This window comes from Girardinichthys multiradiatus, chromosome 19 (genome assembly GCF_021462225.1).
Source record: "Girardinichthys multiradiatus isolate DD_20200921_A chromosome 19, DD_fGirMul_XY1, whole genome shotgun sequence".
NCBI lineage: Eukaryota > Metazoa > Chordata > Actinopteri > Cyprinodontiformes > Goodeidae > Girardinichthys > Girardinichthys multiradiatus.
The window spans coordinates 30610530-30629578 of NC_061811.1; the positions used below are offsets into that span (position 1 = coordinate 30610530).

Genomic DNA, 19049 nt, shown 5'->3' on the forward strand with positions numbered 1-19049 from the left:
CATATTATGAAGGTTTCTTCAAAGAGCCGTTGTAGATGCTGATGGCTGTGGGCAGGAAGGATCTCCTGTAGCGCTCCGTCTTACAGCAGATCTGAAGAAGCCTCTGACGGAAGACACTGTTGTTGTACAACAGTCTCATGAAGAGGATGCTCAGAGTTCTCCATAATGTTCTTAATTTTTGAAGAATCCTTCTTTGTACAATGATCTCCAGAGGTTCTAGAGGAGTCCCCAGAACAGAGCCAGCCTTCTTTATCAGCTTGTTGAGCTTTTTTAAGTCCCTGGCTCTGACGCTGCTTCCCCAGCAGATGATGGTAGAAGAGATCACACTTTCCACAACAGACTTATAGAAGATATGCAGCATCTTGCTGCAAACACCAAAGGACCTAAGCTTCCTCAAGAACTACAGTCTGCTCTGTCCCTTCTTGTAGATGGCTTCACAGTTGCATCTCCACTCTAGTCTGTTGTCCAGGTGAACACCGAGGTATTTATACTCCTCCACCACCTCCACCTCTTCTCCCATGATAGAAATAGTTTTTGACTTATTCCTGTTTCTCTTAAAATCTACAATTATCTCCTTTGTTTTAGTCATGTTCAAAATGAGATGATTGTTTCCACACCATGCCACAAAGCGGTCCACCACCTTCCTGTACTCAGCTTCTTGTCCATCTCTGATCCACCCCACAACTGCAGAATCATCCGAGTATTTCTGCAGATGACAGGAGTCTGTCTTGTACTGGAAGTCTGAGGTGTACAGAGTGAAGAGAAATGGTGAGAGTACAGTCCCCTGTGGTGCTCCTGTGCTGCTGACTACCTGGTTAGACTCATAACCCTTCAGTCTCACAAATTGTGGTCTGTTTGTCAGGTAGTCTTTGATCCAGGAGATTGTTGAGGCCTCCACCTGAGTCTTCTGGAGTTTCTGACAAAGCAAATCAGGTTGGATTGTATTAAATGCACTGGAGAAATCAAAGAACACGATCCTCACAGTGCTACTGGCTTTGCCCAGATGACAGTGGGTTTGTTGAAGCAGGTGTATGATGGCATCTTCAACTCCAACTCCACAGCGATAAGCAAACTGAAGGGGGTCCTGATGGGTTACTGTTTGCTTACTCAGGTGGGCCAACAGGAGTCTCTCTAGGACCTTCATGATGTGGGATGTCAGGGCAACAGGTCTATTGTCATTGAGGACTGATGGGTGAGTTTTCTTTGGTACCGGAACAAGACAGGAGGTCTTCCACAACACCGGAACCTTCTTCTGGGCCAAGCTAAGGTTGAAGAGGTGCTGCAGAATCCCACAGAGCTGCTCTGCAAAGCCCTTCAGGACTCTAGGGCTGACATGATCTGGACCTGCAGCCTTATTCCTATTCAGTCTCTCCAGTTGCATCTTCACCTGACTTCTTGAGACTCACAGGTGGAAGGGGGAAGCAAAGGAAGCATCAGCATCTTCTGATATGGTTGAAGGCAAACATGTAGAAGCAAAAGGGTCTAGGGCTGAGGTTGAAGATAAAAAATTTGAGGTGTTACTGGACAGCTGTGGGTCCTGTGGGTCAAAGGAGGGTGCAATGTCTGTTTGGCTGTGAGCAGGAGAGGAGGATGCGAAGCTTGTTTCTGAACTGAACCTATTGAAGAATGTATTCAGTTCATTGGCTCTGTCCAGACCTCCATCGGTCTGATCATCCTTCTGCTTGAAGCCTGTGATCTTCTTCATCCCTGTCCACACATCTCTGATATTGTTTTACTGGAGCTTGCTCTCCAGCTTCTTCTTGTACTACACCTCCTTGCTGTCTCTTATCTTGACTTTAAGTTGCTTCTGTAAACTCCTCAATAATTCTCTGTCTCCCTCTCTGAAGGCTCTATTTTCTTGTTAAGCAGGTCCTTCAGGTCACTGGTGATCCAAGGTTTGTTATTGGGGAAGCATCTTACGGTTCTGGTGGGGATGATGTTATACACACAGAAGTTTATATAGTCAGTTACACACTCAGTCATGGCATTGATGTCCTCTCCATGTGGCTGGCACAGTGCATCCCAGTCTGTAGCCTCAAAGCAACCTTGCAGGGCTTCTTCAGCTTCCTGTGACCATTTTCTCACAGTCCTCTTTATTACAGGTTGCCTCTGAACAAGGGGCTTATATTTTGAGCAGAGAAAAACAAGATTGTGATCTGATTTGCCTAGAGGAGGTCTTGCTGTAGAGATGTATGAGTTCTTGACATTTGCATAAAACAAATCCAATGTTTTGTTTTCTCTGGTAGAGCAGCTGACAAACTGTTGAAATGTTGGAAGTGTAGCAGAGAGTGAAGCATGGTTAAAATCACCAGAAATTGCCACAAAAGCATTGGGGTTTTGTGTCTGTAGCTTAGCAACAACTGAGCTGATGGCATCCCATGCAGTGTCGGCAACAGCGGAAGGTGGAACATAAACTGTTGCCAAAATAACACTGGTGAACTCTCTGGGTAAATAATATTGACGAAAACTTACTGCCAACAGTTCAATATCTGGACTGCAGAGATGACACTTCACAGACACTTCAACTATCTGTTGTTCACAAGTACTGCCAGTCCACCTCCTTTACATTTGCCGCTCCTCTTTAAATCTCTGTCTGCTCGTATGGTTAAAAAGCCCGGCAGAGAGACGCTGGAGTCGGGGATATGATCCTGCAGCCATGTCTCAGTGAAACACATAATACTGCATGCCCGATACTCTGGCTGGGTCCTTTGTAAATCAGAATCAAAAGTAATAGAGCTACTCCAACCTGCTGCCACCTTGAGCGGCGCAATTCTAGAAATTTGCTGGAGTTCCGAACCCTTGGAAACTCAGCTTTACTTATCCATAAATCCTGATGAACCCAACCAGTTAGATAGACTGCAAGCATGTCTTGAAGATATAAAAACTTGGATGACTTTACATTTTTTGATTCTAAATTCAGACAAGACAGAGGTTGTCGTCTTTGGACCGGTGTCTTTAAAAAATAAACTACTTAGTCAATCACTTAACCTGGATGGCATTAAATTGACCTCTGGTAATAAAGTAAAAAACCTTGGTGTTACTTTTGACCAGGACATGTTATTTAAATCCCATATTAAACAGGTTTCTTGGATGTCCTTCTTTCATCTCCAGAACATTGCCAAAATTAGAAATATCCTATCCAGGATTGATGCTGAAAAACTAGTCCATGCATTTGTTACTTCAAGGCTGGACCATTGTAATTCTCTACTATCAGGATGTCCACAAAATGCAGTTAAAAGCCTTCAGCTGATTCAAAATGCTGCAGCAAGAGTTCTGATGAAAATTAAAAAGAGAGATCATATTTCTCCTATTTTAGCTTCCCTTCATTGGCTCCCTGTTAAATCCAGAATAGAATTTAAAATTATCCTCCTCACATATAAAGCCCTTAATGATTTAGCTCCATCATACATCAGAGATCTGATTGTTCCATATGTTCCTAACAGAGCACTTTGTTCTCAGACTGCAGGTTTACTGGTGGTTCCTAGAGTCTCTAGAAGTAGAATGGGAGGCAGATCCTTTAGTTATCAAGCTCCTCTCCTGTGGAACCAGCTCCCAGTTTTAGTCCGTGAGGCAGACACCCTGTCTACTTTTAAGTCTAGGCTTAAAACTTTCCTTTTTGATAAAGCTTATAGTTTTGAGTGGCTTGGGTTATCCTGAGCTATCTTCCTTATTTTTACCTCCGCCTTCCTCCCTCCCTGTTGGTTGGAGTAAGGGGTGTCAGGTTTAGCCTAAACCGGCTCAGTTATAGTTGAGGTGCAAACACACCCTCCATTTCTGCTACCTGTATGATCCCTTCTCTTTTCTAATGGTTATAATTAGTCTGACAGAGGGAAGTATCCCAATCCTTGTGGTTTTTAGTATAACAATGACCATCGGTGGGACCCTTTGTGGGGTTCCTTGAGACGACATTGTTGAAAATAAGCGCCGTTTAACTAAATAATCTGAACTGAAACTATCTGTGTAGTTATGCTGCTATAGGCTTAGGCTGCTGGAGGACATAACGACCACTTTCACCCTCTTCGCTACATTCTCACACTACTCTCCAAATTTCAGCTTTTAACCTTTTTCTCTCTATTCTCTTCCTAGAAGCAACACCTGGCCTGGCTCTGTGTCTACCTGTGACACCTTTCTGGAGGGGGGCATCGTCCAAGCTTCTGCTGGCAACAACTTAATGCTCACCCTCTACCGATGATCCACATGGCCCTGTCTTTTAGTGTTTAACCCTTTCTCTCTCCTAGACATGGCGATTGACTGAGCTTTTACTGTAACTAACTCTATGTGCTCTCTTTCAGACTCTAACCTTGAAAACTGGCTCAGAGTTTATCTGTTCTTTCTTTCTAGGTGAAACGACTAAAGGAGCTACATCCATTAACATTTACTTTTCCTTCCCATAGAAAGAACTCCTGGATCAGTGCTTCTTTGTTCTTTTTGTGTCTCTGCTCTGTTCTCTCAAACCCCCAGTCGGTCGTGGCAGATGGCCGCTCACACTGAGCCTGGTTCTGCTGGAGGTTTCTTCCTGTTAAAAGGGAGTTTTTCCTCTCCACTGTCGCTATATGCATGCTCAGTATGAGGGATTGCTGCAAAGTCAACACCAGTGACTGTCCACTGTCTCTACATGCTCATCCAGGAGGAGGGAATGCTGCAAGTCACTGACTGGATGCAATCTGCTGGGTTTCCTTAGATAGAAAAACTTTTTATCCAATTTGAATAAATAACTAACTCTGACTGCACTGTTCAATTGTTAGGATTAATTGGAATGTATGTACTTGACTGTTGTGAAGTGCCTTGAGACAACATGTGTTGTGAATTGGCGCTATATAAATAAAACTGAATTTAATTGAATTGGAAATGGCTTTGTACCATTTCCAGACTGATAGATATCAGTGACTTTGTTTCTCATCTTTCCGTGTTCTGTGTCCTTTCTAAGGGCATAACGTGTTGCTCATGAGATCTTTTAACCTACTTCATGTTGTCAGACAGGTTCTGTGCAAGTGATTTCTTCATTCTACAGGTCTGGCAGTAATCAAGTGTGGATGTGGCGGTGAAACTGTTCCAAAACAAAGTGGTTAAGCTAAATTAATTCATGATTTAACAAGGGGAAAAATCTTTTTTCCCAATCAGATCAGGTTGGATTGGGTAGGTTTTTTCCCTTGATAAATGAAATCATTATTTGTGAACTCCATTTTCTATTTGCTCGGGTTAACTTGTCATTCAAATTTGTTTAATGGTCAGAAACATTTAAGATTGAGAAAAAAGCAGAACGAGAAAGAATCTGTAAGGGGGCAAATACATTTTCACTGCACCATACATATACAGATATGACTCAATAATAACTTTAAAAAGACACTTTTTAAATTATTCTCACTTTAATATATGTTGTATAGAACATTTTATCAAGTTATTTTATATAGATTTGCTGCCTATTCTGTTTTTCATTTTCGTTTTTTTGTATTTTTCTCATGTTCTGAAGTTTCAACTAGAATTCTATTTATTTTAAGTGTTTAACCCTGTCTCTCCTAGACATAGCTACTGGCTGGGCTTCTACTTTGACTAACTGTATGTGCTCTCTGTCATACTCTAGACTTGAAAACTGGTTCAGACTTCATTTGTTTAACTGTCTTTCTCTCCTAGATGAAGCCTCTAAAGGAGCTATAACCATTAATGTTTTACTTTTTCTTTTCTATAGAAAGTACTCCTGGATCAGTGCTTCTTTGTTCTTTTTGTGTCTCTGCTCTGTTCTCTCAAACCCCCAGTCGGTCGTGGCAGATGGCCGCTCACACTGAGCCTGGTTCTGTTGGAGGTTTCTTCCTGTTAAAAGGGAGTTTTTCCTTTCCACTGTCGCTACATGCATGCTCAGTATGAGGGATTGCTGCAAAGTCAACACCAGTGACTGTCCACTGTCTCTACATGCTCATCCGGGAGGAGGGAATGCTGCAAGTCACTGACTGGATGCAATCTGCTGGGTTTCCTTAGATAGAAAACCTTTTAACTAATTTGAATAATAAACTGAATCTGACTGCACTGTTTGATAGGATTAATTGGAATGTATGTACCTGACTTGAAATCTGTATGATACAATTGAACTGACTTTGTAAAGTGCCTTGAGACGACATGGGTTGTGAATTGGCCCTATAAAAATACAACTGAATTGAATGAATTTATTTAAAATAAAAAACATTATTTCCTTGTTTTGATGCTGTTTTATTCCTATGACTCGTGTTTCATTCTTATGTATTTTATAAAGGTAGGATATTCTGATTAGCAGTTTTAAGGCATCATATAAGTGACATTTGCAAATTGTGAAATGTTATTCCTATGAAGTGCTTGAAAACTGCACAGAACTGTTAGGCAGCCACTTAAATCCCCTCAGAGTTTTATTAGTGATACACTAATCGTTATGCTTTTAGGCATCTGAACATGGCGGTAGGGTAGCACCAACCAGCGCTGTTTGTTTTCTACGGCGCTGGCACCAACCGATAGACTCATCTAGACGCACTATGGTAGAAACGAGGTAGCGCAGATCGTCAGGACACCGGAAGTCGCGCGTGTGCGAGCTTCCTTTCTAGAAGTTGTAGTTTTTCGTAGCAGATCTAACGTTAGCTTCCACTTGTGAGCCTCGCCAGGCTAAAGGAGTTGGCTAATTGGCTTTCGGAGCGGTAGAAAACGTCGGTGTTTCCTGTTGTCATTCAACAAGAGCCTAGCTTCTGACAAGGTATCGTAAAACATCAGCTTTCTCTTTTTTCTTTCACCGTGAATGTAGACCAAACAAACCTAAACTAACAGTTAGCTGAGGTTAGCTAGATTGTTAGCCAAATTTGTAACATCAATAGTTTACACATATCTAAAAATAATTTTCTCCTAGATTATGATTCAGTTTTTTTATTACGGTGGCGTTTTTAATATTTCAGTAATGTTGAGGTATTCTCAGTGTGTCGCAATGGACTTTGTGAATCACCATTCCAGGGTGGAAACATTTACTCAAAGCTTTTTGGACCTGCCCACAGAGATTTTTACAGCTTGATTAAAATCTGTTGGAAGTTCTTTATAAAACTGATTAAAGTTGTTTCTTGTTTTATTTTAGATCATGGCAGATTTCTCGGTGAGTTTAATTGATTATATGCATTTAATTCATGTCATAATGGTTGGAGTCCCTGTAGCTTGCAATGGAAATGACCCGTTTTGTTGTGGGTGGAGACGGTCATTTGTACTTTCTCTTTTTCTGTAGCTGACTGATGCTTTAGGAGACGACACACTGAGCCAGGCTAAGAAAATAGGCAACACTAATCCCGCTGTCCCTGTCAGCAATCATCCTCCCGCTTCAAACCCAGGATGGCCTGGTTCTGCCCCAGGAGCTCCCACTCAGCCCTCAGCACCAGCTGATTTCAGCAGTGGATTATCTGGCCCAGGAGCGCCGGGTCCATTCCAATACCCCTCAGGTCCTGGAGCACCAGGGCAATACCCGGGACCTCCCTCAGCACCTGGTGGCTTCCCTGCTGGTCCTGGAATACCTGGACAATATCCTCCTGCACCAGGAGCTCCAGGCCAGTTTCCCTCCAGTCCCGGGGCGCCTGGACAGTTCCCTGGGCAGTATCCATCTGAAGGAACTCCCGGACAGCTACCTGGAGGTCCTGCTCCTTATCCAACAGGACCGTTTCCGTCTGGCCCTGGTGCTCCCGCTGGCCCTTATCCAAATGTGCCTTTCTCTGGTGGGCAGCCAGCAGGAGGCAATGGGATGTATGGACCAGGAGGTCAAGGTGGATTTCCTCCTCCAGCTGGACCAGGATCTTTCCCAGCATTCCCTGGAGGTGGATTCCCCCCAGTACCACCTGGGTCATGGGGATCACCAGGAGGAGGTTTCCCGGCTGCCCCTGGACCTGCTCCGTTTGGCCCTGGGCCCATGGGTCCATATGGTGGACCTGCTGGTCCAGGAGGCACATTGGTGAGTATGAACATTTCCTGGAATAAATACGTTGCTTGCTTGCTAGTTTTTCTCTTCTTTTGTAAGTCTGATCCGGTGCTCGGGTGAAAACCATCAAAGGGTGAACTTTTAAAGGTTAATTTAGTGGACTAAAAGTTATCTCTCTGTATCTGCTGGTGGGATTTGACTGAGAGGTGCATTTGATTACATGTTTCCAATCTTGGCCTCTGCTCGGGTGCACTGCAAATATAAAGTAATGGTAATGTTTGTACAGTAGGAGTCAACAGAAATGTATTTCTGTCTTTCAGCCCAGATATAATCCACCATTTTATTGAAAGCAATGACCTCAACTTTTCAGTCGGACAAGGACATCACATCCAGCCTCATCAAGCGGTTTGATTGGTGCTAAAGATTGAAAAAAAAATAAATAAATAAATAGAATATATATATACACATATAAAGATCAACAACCTGTGTTCAAACACTGTTAAATCCACAGGATTGAATTATTTAAGTGCAATATGATATGATTTACTTAAATTTACTTATTATGTTTACCAGATCAATGCAGGTTTCATCTATTAATGTAATCTATCACTGCTAGTCAGATTCAGCTCTGACTTGTCCCTTGCATGTATAAGTTTAATAAAAATCTTTTGATTGGCTTCATGTTGCTCAGACTTCAGTTTGTGCAGGTGTTGGACTGTTTTTGTGAAAATGTGCTGTTTCTCACCAGCCATTGTGACTTGTGCCAGAGTATTGAAATAAATGGAGATTATGACTCATCAAGGTATTGCACTGGGAATGTGGGCAGAGTCCGAATTTTTATTGTGTTGTCAAGTTTAGCCCATTGCTTTGTGCCACTGAATTAACAGAATTAGCGATAAAAATCGAAACAAATCTGGATCACACCTTGAGGATAAACACAGGGTAAACACCATTTCTCTTTGTATAATATCATTCAAAAGCAAAAGCTATACAAGCATTATAAAAACCTCAGTGGAGAAGAAAAACACTGTCAGTATTTATATTGTAAATATTTCTTGCAGATGGTGCCGTACGATCTTCCTCTTCATGCTGGGATTATGCCGCGCCTTTTAATCACAGTGATCGGAGAGCCGGTTCCTGGTGCGGGCAGGTACAACTTTCCCAAAACAGTCCTTGACGTCTGTGTGTGAAGTCACATTGTGTTTCAGAAAGAAAACAAACCGCTAAACAGTTCAACCTTCAATCCCTCAAAGTCATATGAATGTGAAGTTTAAGTCTGCCACTATTAGCAGGAGTCCTATGAAACTCTGTAAGTAGTGACAGTTACATCAGAAATCTGCGAAAGTGTTCATACCTGTTTACCTTATTCACATTTTGTCTTGTTACAACCACAATTGTTTTATTGGCATTTTGTGATTGACCAACACAAAGCAGTGCAAAACTGTGACGTGAAAGGGAAAAGGTACGTGGTTCCTAAGATTTTTTACAACTAAAAATCAGAAGAGGCTGCCGCCGATTGGTATTCATTCTTGTTTTTTTTTTGATATCATAAAATAAATCCCAGGGCCATTAGTTGTCTTCAGAAGTAATTAGTAATTGGAGTCTCTTTGTGTAATCAGATCTCAGTACAAATCCAGCTGTTCTGTGAAGGTTTTTTAGACAACATTAGTGAAGAAACTGCAAAAAGAAATCTGTTCTGGGGGAGGGACCCTAGAATAAGTCTGTTTGCTGTTTGCCACAAGCCATGTAAGAGACAAGAGAAACGTAGAAAAAGGTTCTCTGGCCATGAGACCCAAATTTTTGGGTGACATGCTGAACAGTATGTGGTAGAAATCTAAAGCTGAACATCAACCTAAACAGATCTCCACTCTGGAACATATTGGTGGTCGCAGCAAGATTCATGGGGCTAAATACAGAGCAATACTGAATGAAAACCTCTTAGATTCTGCAAAAGACTTGAGGCCACAGGAGAGGTTCACCTTGCAGTAGGGCAACGACTCTAAACATACAACCACAGCTACAGTGTAGAGGTTTAGATCAAAACATGTTCATGTGTTAGAATGGCCCAGTTAAAGTCCATAGCTGCATGGAAAATCTTTATCAAGACCTAAAAACAGATCTTTACATATTTTCTCCTTCCATTCTGACTGAGATTTAGCTATTTTTCCGAGGGAGAATAGGCAGAAATGTAGTTTCTAGATGTGGATTTGTAAAATAAACAAAAGGAAACGAATGTATAATTTTCCTTTTCTTTCACCATCATTTGCTACTAATAAAATAAATGTAATGTGACAAAATGAGACAAAGTTCAAGAGAATACCTTTTTGAAGCACTGCATATGTTTAAACAATATTTTATAAATTAAAAAGTGGGGAAAATATCTGCTTTCTTTGTTATTGCTCACGCTGATTTAATCTTATTGTAATTAATTTTTTCTTCAGGTTCCAGGTTGACTTGATTAAAGGTTCAGACGTCGTCTTTCACTTCAACCCTCGCTTTAATGAGCAAACCATTGTCCGAAACTCCAACCTAGGAGGTTACTGGGGCCCGGAGGAGCGAGAGGGTCCCTTCCCCTTTGTCCAGGGGCGCCAGTTTGAGGTAAGATATTGTTTAATTGCGATATTATTATCTAACAAAAGAATTTGTATGTTTTTCTATGTTTCATTTTTTGAAAATGTTTTTTTCTAATCTGGTAAAAGAGTCAATTCACTGTTGCGGGTACTCTGTCTCTCTCTATGTTTCTTGAATGATGTGATATATATTTAAATCTTTTAAATAGACACACAACCTGCATCAAACAAACACTGCACATTTTTGAAACACAGATTCTGCATTCTGAGACCACTTAAAGTAGCTGCCATATGATTTGCAGCCAAAACTACAAAGGCTTTCTCCTTTTTATTGTGCATGCTGATTTTTTTGTGCACATTCATGTTGAAATGCCAGTTTTTTGGGGGGCAGAAATTTGAATAAGAATTCTTCATATTTGCCCTGTGTTGCTGTTCTTTCAGTTGAAGATCCTAGTTGAAGAGGACATGTTCAAAGTCGCCGTGGACGGCACCCACCTGCTGGAATACGAGCACAGAGTCGGCGGCCTGGAGGAGGTGACCCTGCTGCGGGTGACCGGAGACATCATTCTCTACAGCGCAGCCCCGAGCATGATCTGAATCTCAAGAGCACGCTGTCTTGGGGATCCAACTCAAATTATTAACCCATGTATCTGACAACTTCCTCCATGTTTCTGGAATCCTTTCAGATACATGGAGGCAGTTGATGGAGTTTGCAAGTACAGTGATCAAAGTGCAATTGTCCCTCACATCACGCATTTACTGCAAAGCGTGACGCAGATTGAATCAAGGCAGTGCTTGATAATCTTTTTTTTTTTTCTACTGAATGAAATCTCATTTCAATGTTAACTTTCTTTTCCTTTTTGTTTTCCTATTATTTTTTTTTACCCAATTCTAATCAAAAGATGGGGTGAAGTAAATGTGCAACAAATTAAAGGAAGAGTAATTAATTTATTATAAAAAAAGAAGATTGTAAGTATAGAGGGAATAAAGAAGCATACCATGCATTTCATATAATTTCTTTTGGGAAGCAGTGTTTCGTTTACAGTTTTTTTTTTTTTTTTTTGGGTGAACATAACATAATAAGCCTTCGTAGTGCATGAAAGCGTGATGCTGAATATTCACTTTTATTTCAATGCTGAACCACAACCCTCTGAAGTCACACATAGGCTAATTATGAAGTTTCTTCAAATGTAAGTATTTATATGCAGTGTTTGTTCCTCTTCTCTTCAGCTGTTATTCTCCTGAGCTCCAGGCTTCAAGGGTTGTTGAAGTGTTTCACAAGTTTAAACATAACAGCAAAAATGGCACTAATTATTAGATAAACATGTATGTGGGAGGGATGGATTTTCTGACTTTGTGCCAAAGAGAAGTGGTACATATTTTGAATTTCTAAATAAAAAAACAACATAAAACTTTTAACTTGCCGTCACAGTTTTTACTTTATTCACTGATCTTTCAGATTGGGAATATTTTAAACATGCCATTATTTTCAAGAAATGTGCTTTTGGAAATCTTTTGTTACAATGAAATGACCAATTGAGCTGAACTTAGTGTGTGAAAGCTGAAGCCGTGTTATTCACCTTACTTTGTTTAGCCAAAGGTGTTCTACAGAGATCGGTTTTGGGATCACTTTTATTTAGTTACTATGCTGACAATATTGTGATTTACTCTGTGGCATATGCACATTATCAGGAGCTGTACCAGCTTCAACAATCGTTTAATGCTGTTCAACACACTTTGTGGGACTCGAAAGTAGTTTTAAAATGCTAATGTTATTGTCCAACTTAAATTTAAAGTTTTAAATCCTTCCATTACTTCTCTTTATGGTTCGGAAAGTAAGTGTATGAGCAAATGCCTCGAAATCATGATTGATGATTCACTTTCCTTTAATTTTCACATCCAGGAGTTGGTAAAATAGCTAAAACTACTGCACAACTTTTTAATTATTGAGATGCAGTTTCTTTGAATGCATCTTCACAGTGAGATTGGTTAGGCATTGGAATGTTCTGCCCCACATGGAATCAGTAAGTTTGAACAGATTTTTAACACTGGAAACGCTTAAGCATCTGCATATAAATGTTGGAATTGAGGAGCTTTTTTTTTTTTATTGATTAGACTGTTAGACAAATCATCTGACTGTTCTAGTTTAGTTTTAGATTTTTAAAAATCTCAATGGGTCATACATAAATTATAAATAATAAAACAGCTCTGGATTGAAAATTTCTTCCACACTGGCAATTTTTTTTTGCATATTTCTTGTTTAGCCCTAATATTTACATTAAAACGTTTTCGTAGCTTGTTGACATAGTTCATAAAAATCTTGATTCTGTTAGAAGGGAGGCCCAATCTGTTTGGGACCTTGGTAAAGATGTGTATAAACCTTAAAATTAATTCATCTTTTATTCATCTTTTGATGAATGATTTAGAAAAATCAAACCTTTTAATTTGATTACATTAATTTACTTAGTAAGACAATCCAATGTTAAGAAATCATTGTTTTAATAAAATTAGCGGTGATGCAGCTATGAATTTAATTGGTCTCTATAATCACCATTCAATGCTATGCACATAACCTGATGTTTGGGAGTGACACCAGAAAAAAAGCCTATTTTGTTCCACCATCTCAAAAAAACCCAGAGTTTGCCATACTGTACTGGAACTGTATGCTTTGATTGGATAAAGACTGAACTTTGTAGTAAAAAACCCTCCAGGTGCGTTTTGTAGGAAATAAAGAATGAATATGTGGAAAAAGCACATCATTCCCTGTTAAATACATTGGATGATCTGTGGTGCTGTCACCCCATTTCTCTTCTAATGGTCAAAAGTCTCTCTATTTGTATGCTCAAACCTTGTGAAATGTTGCAGGAGAAGAGAAAGTGCTTTCATATTAGCAAAAGGGGGTTGTACACAGTATTGTGCCATCAATGATTTTGGTACAGAACCTTTTATTAACAGGATTTTTTCCTAATGAATAGATATGCTCAAATCAAAAGTTGGATTATTCTAAAATATTCAGTATGAGGTTATGCTGCTGTAGTAAAAGATGAATTATTTTAAGACTTCTCCAGGCATGCAAATTAATTTCTTTATCTGGATATGCAGCAACTAGGAAAACTTTATGTACAATCAGAAACTACATTATAGCTCAGATATTTCTGCTGATTTAACACCTCAGAATACTTATGCTGGGCATGTTTTGACATTAGTGCTAGTTGTAATAAAGCGAATTAAGCCACTATATGCAGAGGTTTGTTTTTGAATTTCATCCAAAGGTCAGCATGCAGTTCCTCGTTTTGCCTTTAGGGGGAAGCACGTATACATAACTTGACGGCGGCGGAGGGAACAATATTGAAACTCTCCAATGAGTTCACCTTCAGAGAAATAGTTTATTTTCCTCTCTTATTTCTTGGCAGAATGAACGGCTCTTTGCACTCCCACCCAAAATTTGTGGATATAAAACTGAAGCGAGGACCTACAGGTAAGGGTAGTACTTGTTGGACAGTTAGCAAATCGTGATGACGATGCTAGCTGACTACGTAGCACCAAAAATCAATCCGCTGCGTAACCTGAAGCTAACGGCTAATTAATAAAGATGAAGCACGTCTTGTGTTGTCGTGTTGTGTCAATGTCGTAATTGGTGTGTGTAAGCTGTCAGGAGCCAGAGCTAGTCAGTTTAGTTAAACAGAACGGATCATATTGCATTGTTTGAAAAAAGTAGCACTGCTCCATCAGCTATGCTCGTGTGAAGCCAGTGGGGTAATATTTAAAGCTGCAACATAAAGCTGTCTTGTTTAAACTTTGTAAGATGGTGCTTCTTGGTGCATGTTGGTGTCAGTCCAGCCTTAAAAGTGCTCCTCTTCTTGTACTTTGATCAACTGAGATAAATGTAATGATGGGGATCAGCAGCTTCATTGGTAAACAGCTCTACTTGAATTTTACTACATATACCCGACTGCCTGACTGATTTATGTCTGTGTTTACTTTGTGTTTTTTAGGTCTAGGGTTTAATATAATTGGAGGCGTGGACCAACCATGTAGGATTAATGATAATGGCATCTATGTGTCTAAAATAAAAGGAGATGGAGCAGCAGCGCTTGATGGACGACTCAAAGAGCAAGACAAGATTCTTGCGGTAATATATGTATATATATATATATATATATATATAGTGCCTTGGAAAAGTCACTACTTTTTTCACATTCTGTCACGTTACAGTCACAAACCTGAGAGTATTTTATTGCGATTTTAATTGCGAGGACATCGTAAACTAGTGCATCATTGTAAAATGGCATGAAAGTTTTCAAACTTAAAAAGAAATATAAAGTTTTCTCCATTGTCTTTTTGCTGAATACCTAAAGCTCAGTCAGATTAGATGGCGAATGTCTGTGGACCTCCATGTCAAGTCTTACCACAGATACTCAATTAGATTTAGATCAAAGCCATTCACTTATATATTGTTTTATCTACACTTGTCACTATGGCTGTCCTGCTGGAAGGTGAGCCTCCACCCCAGTCTCAAGTATTTTGCTGCTTTTAACAGATTTTCTACAAAGATTGTCCATCCGTCTTCCCATCAATAGTGAGCAGTTTCCTGTCCTTGGTGAAAAACAGCATCCCCTCATCATGATGCTGCCACCACTATGTTTTCATGGAGTTGGTGTTTTTGAGGTTCTAACACCAAACAAAGTGTTTTGCACGAGATCAGAAAGTTACGTTTTGGTCTCATCTGACCTAACAATCTTGTTCCATATTTTGGCTGTGCCTCTTACATGACTGATAGTAAACTGGAAAAATGAATTTTCGCTCAACACTTACTTTTTCTTGCCACTCTTCCAAAAAGGCCAGATTTCTGGGGTACAGACTAATAGTCGTCATATCAACAGATACTCTCACCTGAGTTGTGCATCTCTGCATCTCCTCTAGAGTAACCGTGGACCTTTTTGTTCATTTTTTGTAATTCATTCTCTCCTTCCTTGGCCTGTCCGTTTAGGTCAACTGCCATGTCATTGTACATTCGCTGTTTGCCATACCCTTTCCACCTTTGGAGGATGGATTGAACAGTACTCCATGAGATGTTCTACAGTAGCCCTGCTTTAAAATTCTCCAGAACGTTCTCCCTGATCTTTGTTCGGTGTTCTTTGTTGGTCATGATGCTGTTTGTTCTCCAACAAACCTCTGAGGCCTTAATCACCCTGAGGGGTGATTAAAAATGCACGCCAGACTTTTTACTTCATCTTCAGTACTTCATACTGCGTCATTTTACTTCCATTTCACAATAATGCACTGCTTTGTGATGATCCGTCACGTAAAGTCCCAATAAAATACTAAAATCTAACAGTCTGTCATCACTGGCCTAAAAGTGAAACTAATGATTAACTTCTGCGCGACTAAAGACATATTTGATCAGAGTTTTCTGTGTTTGTCATCTGGCTCTTGTAGATAAATGGAGTCTCACTTGAGAACCTGACACACAAACAAGTGGTGGGCCTGTTCCTGTCAGCCGGGGAGAACGTAGAGCTCCGTGTTCTGAAACAGGTAGCGGTTCTGTTTTTCATTTCTTGTTTTGTACATTTTCTTTGTAGCTCTAATGTCTCTATAGTTTATCCTTTATCATAGTAGCAAAAAGGTGCCTCTATATTATGTCAGTTGCCATTGTAAGCCACTCCTTAAAAATAAATCCGTGCCCTGATGCACAACCTCAGCTAAAAGAAAGCTTGATCCAGTTTTTTCTGTTCCCAGAGCCTCACGAAATGTTTTGCACTGGTTGGGTTGCGCTGGTTGTACTTTACATAACCAGTGCCGAAGTCCAGCTTCATTTTTGAAACTTATCCATTTTGGATTTATTAACCTTAATAATCTAATATGTGGAATCACCACTGAATACCTGTGTATTCAGGTGGGAGAAGAGGCAGGGCAGGTTCACTGTGCTACAAATGGCCAGAGAAAACTATTTCCCTGGCATCCTATTAGCATGTCTTTAAACTGTTGTTGGAAAGGTTTTGTGGTTTTCTTCAGTAACTTTTTAAAACCTTGATATACCTTCATACTGGTACCCTGCCTAGTTTAGCATATTGGTTCCAGAAAGTCTATGGCGTATTTCTTATTCACTTACTCACTGTTTTCAAGATTTTCTTTTTCTTTTAGTTTTAACTTTTAAAGACACACCAGAGGTTTGATGGGATGAAAAATAAAACTCACCTCTTTTACTAAGTAAAGAACAACCGTCCACATTTATCCCATAGTGAACACCACCTTTGTTAGTTTTACTTTTGGTAACCATATTTTACGTTTGAAAATATTTCTATGTGAATATTGCCACCAGTTAAGCTCTAATGTTTTCCCTGGTTTTCTGTGTTGCAGTCGCCTTGTCTAACAAACGGACCAGCAGACTCCAAACCTGAACGCCAGTCTTCCATGTCTTCCCTGGGAATGCTGGCGTTGTTTGCTGGAGCTGTAACGATCTTTGTAATAGCAGCTCTTTATAAACGCCGCAAATAGCCCAAGGCTTTTCTTAATCTAAGCTGACGATGTCTGTATGTTAATTTTAGCATGAAAAACTTTGCTAAATGCCAAAAAGTAAAGAAAGGAACAGTGTGAGTGATGGACCTTATTTCTGATTAGCAGGTAATGGTGTCGGGATATCATTTTTTTCCTTGTTAATGCATATTCTAGGATTAATGGTTCTTGAGGCCTTCCCTGTGCAGGAGGACGCTATTTTAACATCAGGGTCATTTTATACGGAGAAATCTGTGGTAAAGGGTCATAACATTCCCGCTCTAGGGCCGTGCCTCTCTAAGCAGCTGAGAGCCTTGAAATAAATTAGTCAGATTTACACAAGCTCAAGTTATTATTAAAACTTAAACTCTGTCTTTTGTTAGCCATGCAGATCCCTCCCTGTACGTCCTTGGCTGAAACTCGAGCAGTGAGTGTGAGATGAGCCCGTGGTAGTCTGCAAATCAAGACTTTCTGAGTGCCTTTTCCATGTAGAGAAAGTATCAGCTGAATGTTGTTGCTCCTTGATGTCATCAATATGATAATCAACCTACTACATACTAATATCCTGCTCATTGTTTATTAATCTCCGTTAATCTTATAAAAAAGACCAACTCCAATAAGTTGCTCCTTTTGTAAGAGATATAAATCTTAAGACATCAGCCAGTGTTTTCTTTTGAAATCTGAGATAGCTCAAGCGTTTGTTGGAGGGACTTTTAACTGTGGATCTAGACAATTTGCTTTGTTAGTGTTCTCAGGCTGAATTGGGATAGACACATTACTCCGTTTAACAGTTTGACCCACTGAAGTATTTTAATAGTTTTGGATGACAGATGTGTTTAAACAAAAGTATATCAGTTATTCTTCATTAAGTCGATGTATTGTAGGTCAGTTTATCTAGGCCTTTAAACAGACCTATTCAGCATACATGCGCATCTAAATAAGTTATACCATCATCCAATAGTTGATTTGTTTCTTGTGCTCATATTATCTCTTAGTTTGATGGTTCTGGCTTAGAATATTACACAAGACCAATAGAGAAATTAATTTTTAATATAAAAACGTCTATTTAAAATAAAGTTCATATGCTGGACAGCATATGTATTCAACACTTGGCCGGGGCTCCTTTTGCATGAATTGCTGTGGAGGCCATCGGTCTTTGGCTCTACTACGGTGTTCAGTAAGCCCAGGTTGATTTATTAGTAGTTTTCAGTTCATCTGCATGGTTGGCTTTGATGTTAATTTCCTCTTGACAATCCAGCCATGTTTGCTGGCCAAACAAGCACATTATAGATCATCAAAGCAGGCAATGAACTTTTAACAGTGGCTTGTGCACCATTTTCTGCCACACCTTTTCCCTCCACTAAACTTTCCATCTATACGCTTGGATTCAGTACTCTGTACGTAATATTCGAATGTTCTGAGGAATTGAATTTTGGGTTTTCATTAGCTATATTCATCAAAATTCAACTCTTGAAATATATCACGGTAATGGATCTAAAAGTTTGACTTTTTTAATTGAATTAGGGAAAGCAAGATTTCAATGATATTCTAATTTAGTGAGACGCACGTCCCTTAAGTTATTGAAAGAGGTTCTGGTTACTCATTATATTGAGGTCTTGTAGAGATATTATTCAGTAGATAGCTGATTTATTTCTTTGCTGGAGATGTTCTTCTGATTGACTGAAGAAGGGATCTGTTTTTTTAGTTCAGTATGAACAATTCCTTTTAATTTATGTATCAGACCAGCTGCAGTGTTGAAATGAGCCAACTTTATTTTTCCATTTTGCACTAAACCTTAGGAACAGGAATTGATGTATAATGTGTTTTCTTTTTGGTCATAACATCACATCATTGTCTCTGTATGTTTATTGCATGTAAATACATTTCTGCTAAGTGACATTGTGAATATGTGCAGTATGCCAGAAAAGGAAATCAGGAGCACTAATAAATTATGCAAATATTTTCATTTGATATCCAGACATGTAATAAAATTTGTTTGATTCAACTAGTTTTCACTGCTTTTTCTTTGTTTTACTGTATCTTTGAGACATTTTTTTCACTGTCCTTATTGATTGAAA

The 19049-nt window shown here is 39.6% G+C and overlaps 2 protein-coding genes across 3 annotated transcripts; both read left to right on the forward strand.

Annotated features, from left to right (window-relative positions):
• Positions 1-6450: 6450 nt before the first annotated feature.
• lgals3a (lectin, galactoside binding soluble 3a) lies at positions 6451-11895 on the forward strand. Its single transcript, XM_047346095.1, has 6 exons — positions 6451-6712; positions 7082-7099; positions 7226-7939; positions 8968-9056; positions 10348-10504; positions 10918-11895. Exons 2-6 carry the CDS (start codon positions 7085-7087, stop codon positions 11071-11073), a joined length of 1131 nt encoding a protein of 376 aa, XP_047202051.1. The 5' UTR covers positions 6451-6712; positions 7082-7084; the 3' UTR covers positions 11074-11895.
• A 1874-nt stretch (positions 11896-13769) lies between these two features.
• On the forward strand, positions 13770-18976 carry LOC124855387 (synaptojanin 2 binding protein). Of its 2 annotated transcripts, none has more exons than XM_047345203.1 (4): positions 13770-13954; positions 14472-14608; positions 15916-16011; positions 16837-18976. In XM_047345203.1, the coding sequence occupies exons 1-4, from the start codon at positions 13891-13893 to the stop codon at positions 16972-16974; spliced, it is 435 nt and encodes a 144-aa protein (XP_047201159.1). In that variant the 5' UTR covers positions 13770-13890; the 3' UTR covers positions 16975-18976. The 2 variants fall into 2 exon arrangements, with proteins under 2 accessions (XP_047201159.1, XP_047201160.1); XM_047345204.1 differs by lacking the exon at positions 13770-13954 and adding an exon at positions 14108-14390.
• The last annotated feature ends 73 nt before the right edge of the window (positions 18977-19049 follow it).

Coding starts and splice junctions, on each gene's coding strand:
- lgals3a (XM_047346095.1), top strand. Junction 9,057..10,347: donor CCGGTTCCTGGTGCGGGCAG/GTACAACTTTCC, acceptor TTTTTTCTTCAG/GTTCCAGGTTGACTTGATTA. Junction 10,505..10,917: donor TCCAGGGGCGCCAGTTTGAG/GTAAGATATTGT, acceptor CTGTTCTTTCAG/TTGAAGATCCTAGTTGAAGA.
- LOC124855387 (XM_047345203.1), top strand. CDS start 13,891: ATGAACGGCTCTTTGCACTCCCACCCAAAATTTGTGGATATAAAACTG. Junction 13,955..14,471: donor ACTGAAGCGAGGACCTACAG/GTAAGGGTAGTA, acceptor TGTGTTTTTTAG/GTCTAGGGTTTAATATAATT. Junction 16,012..16,836: donor AGCTCCGTGTTCTGAAACAG/GTAGCGGTTCTG, acceptor TCTGTGTTGCAG/TCGCCTTGTCTAACAAACGG.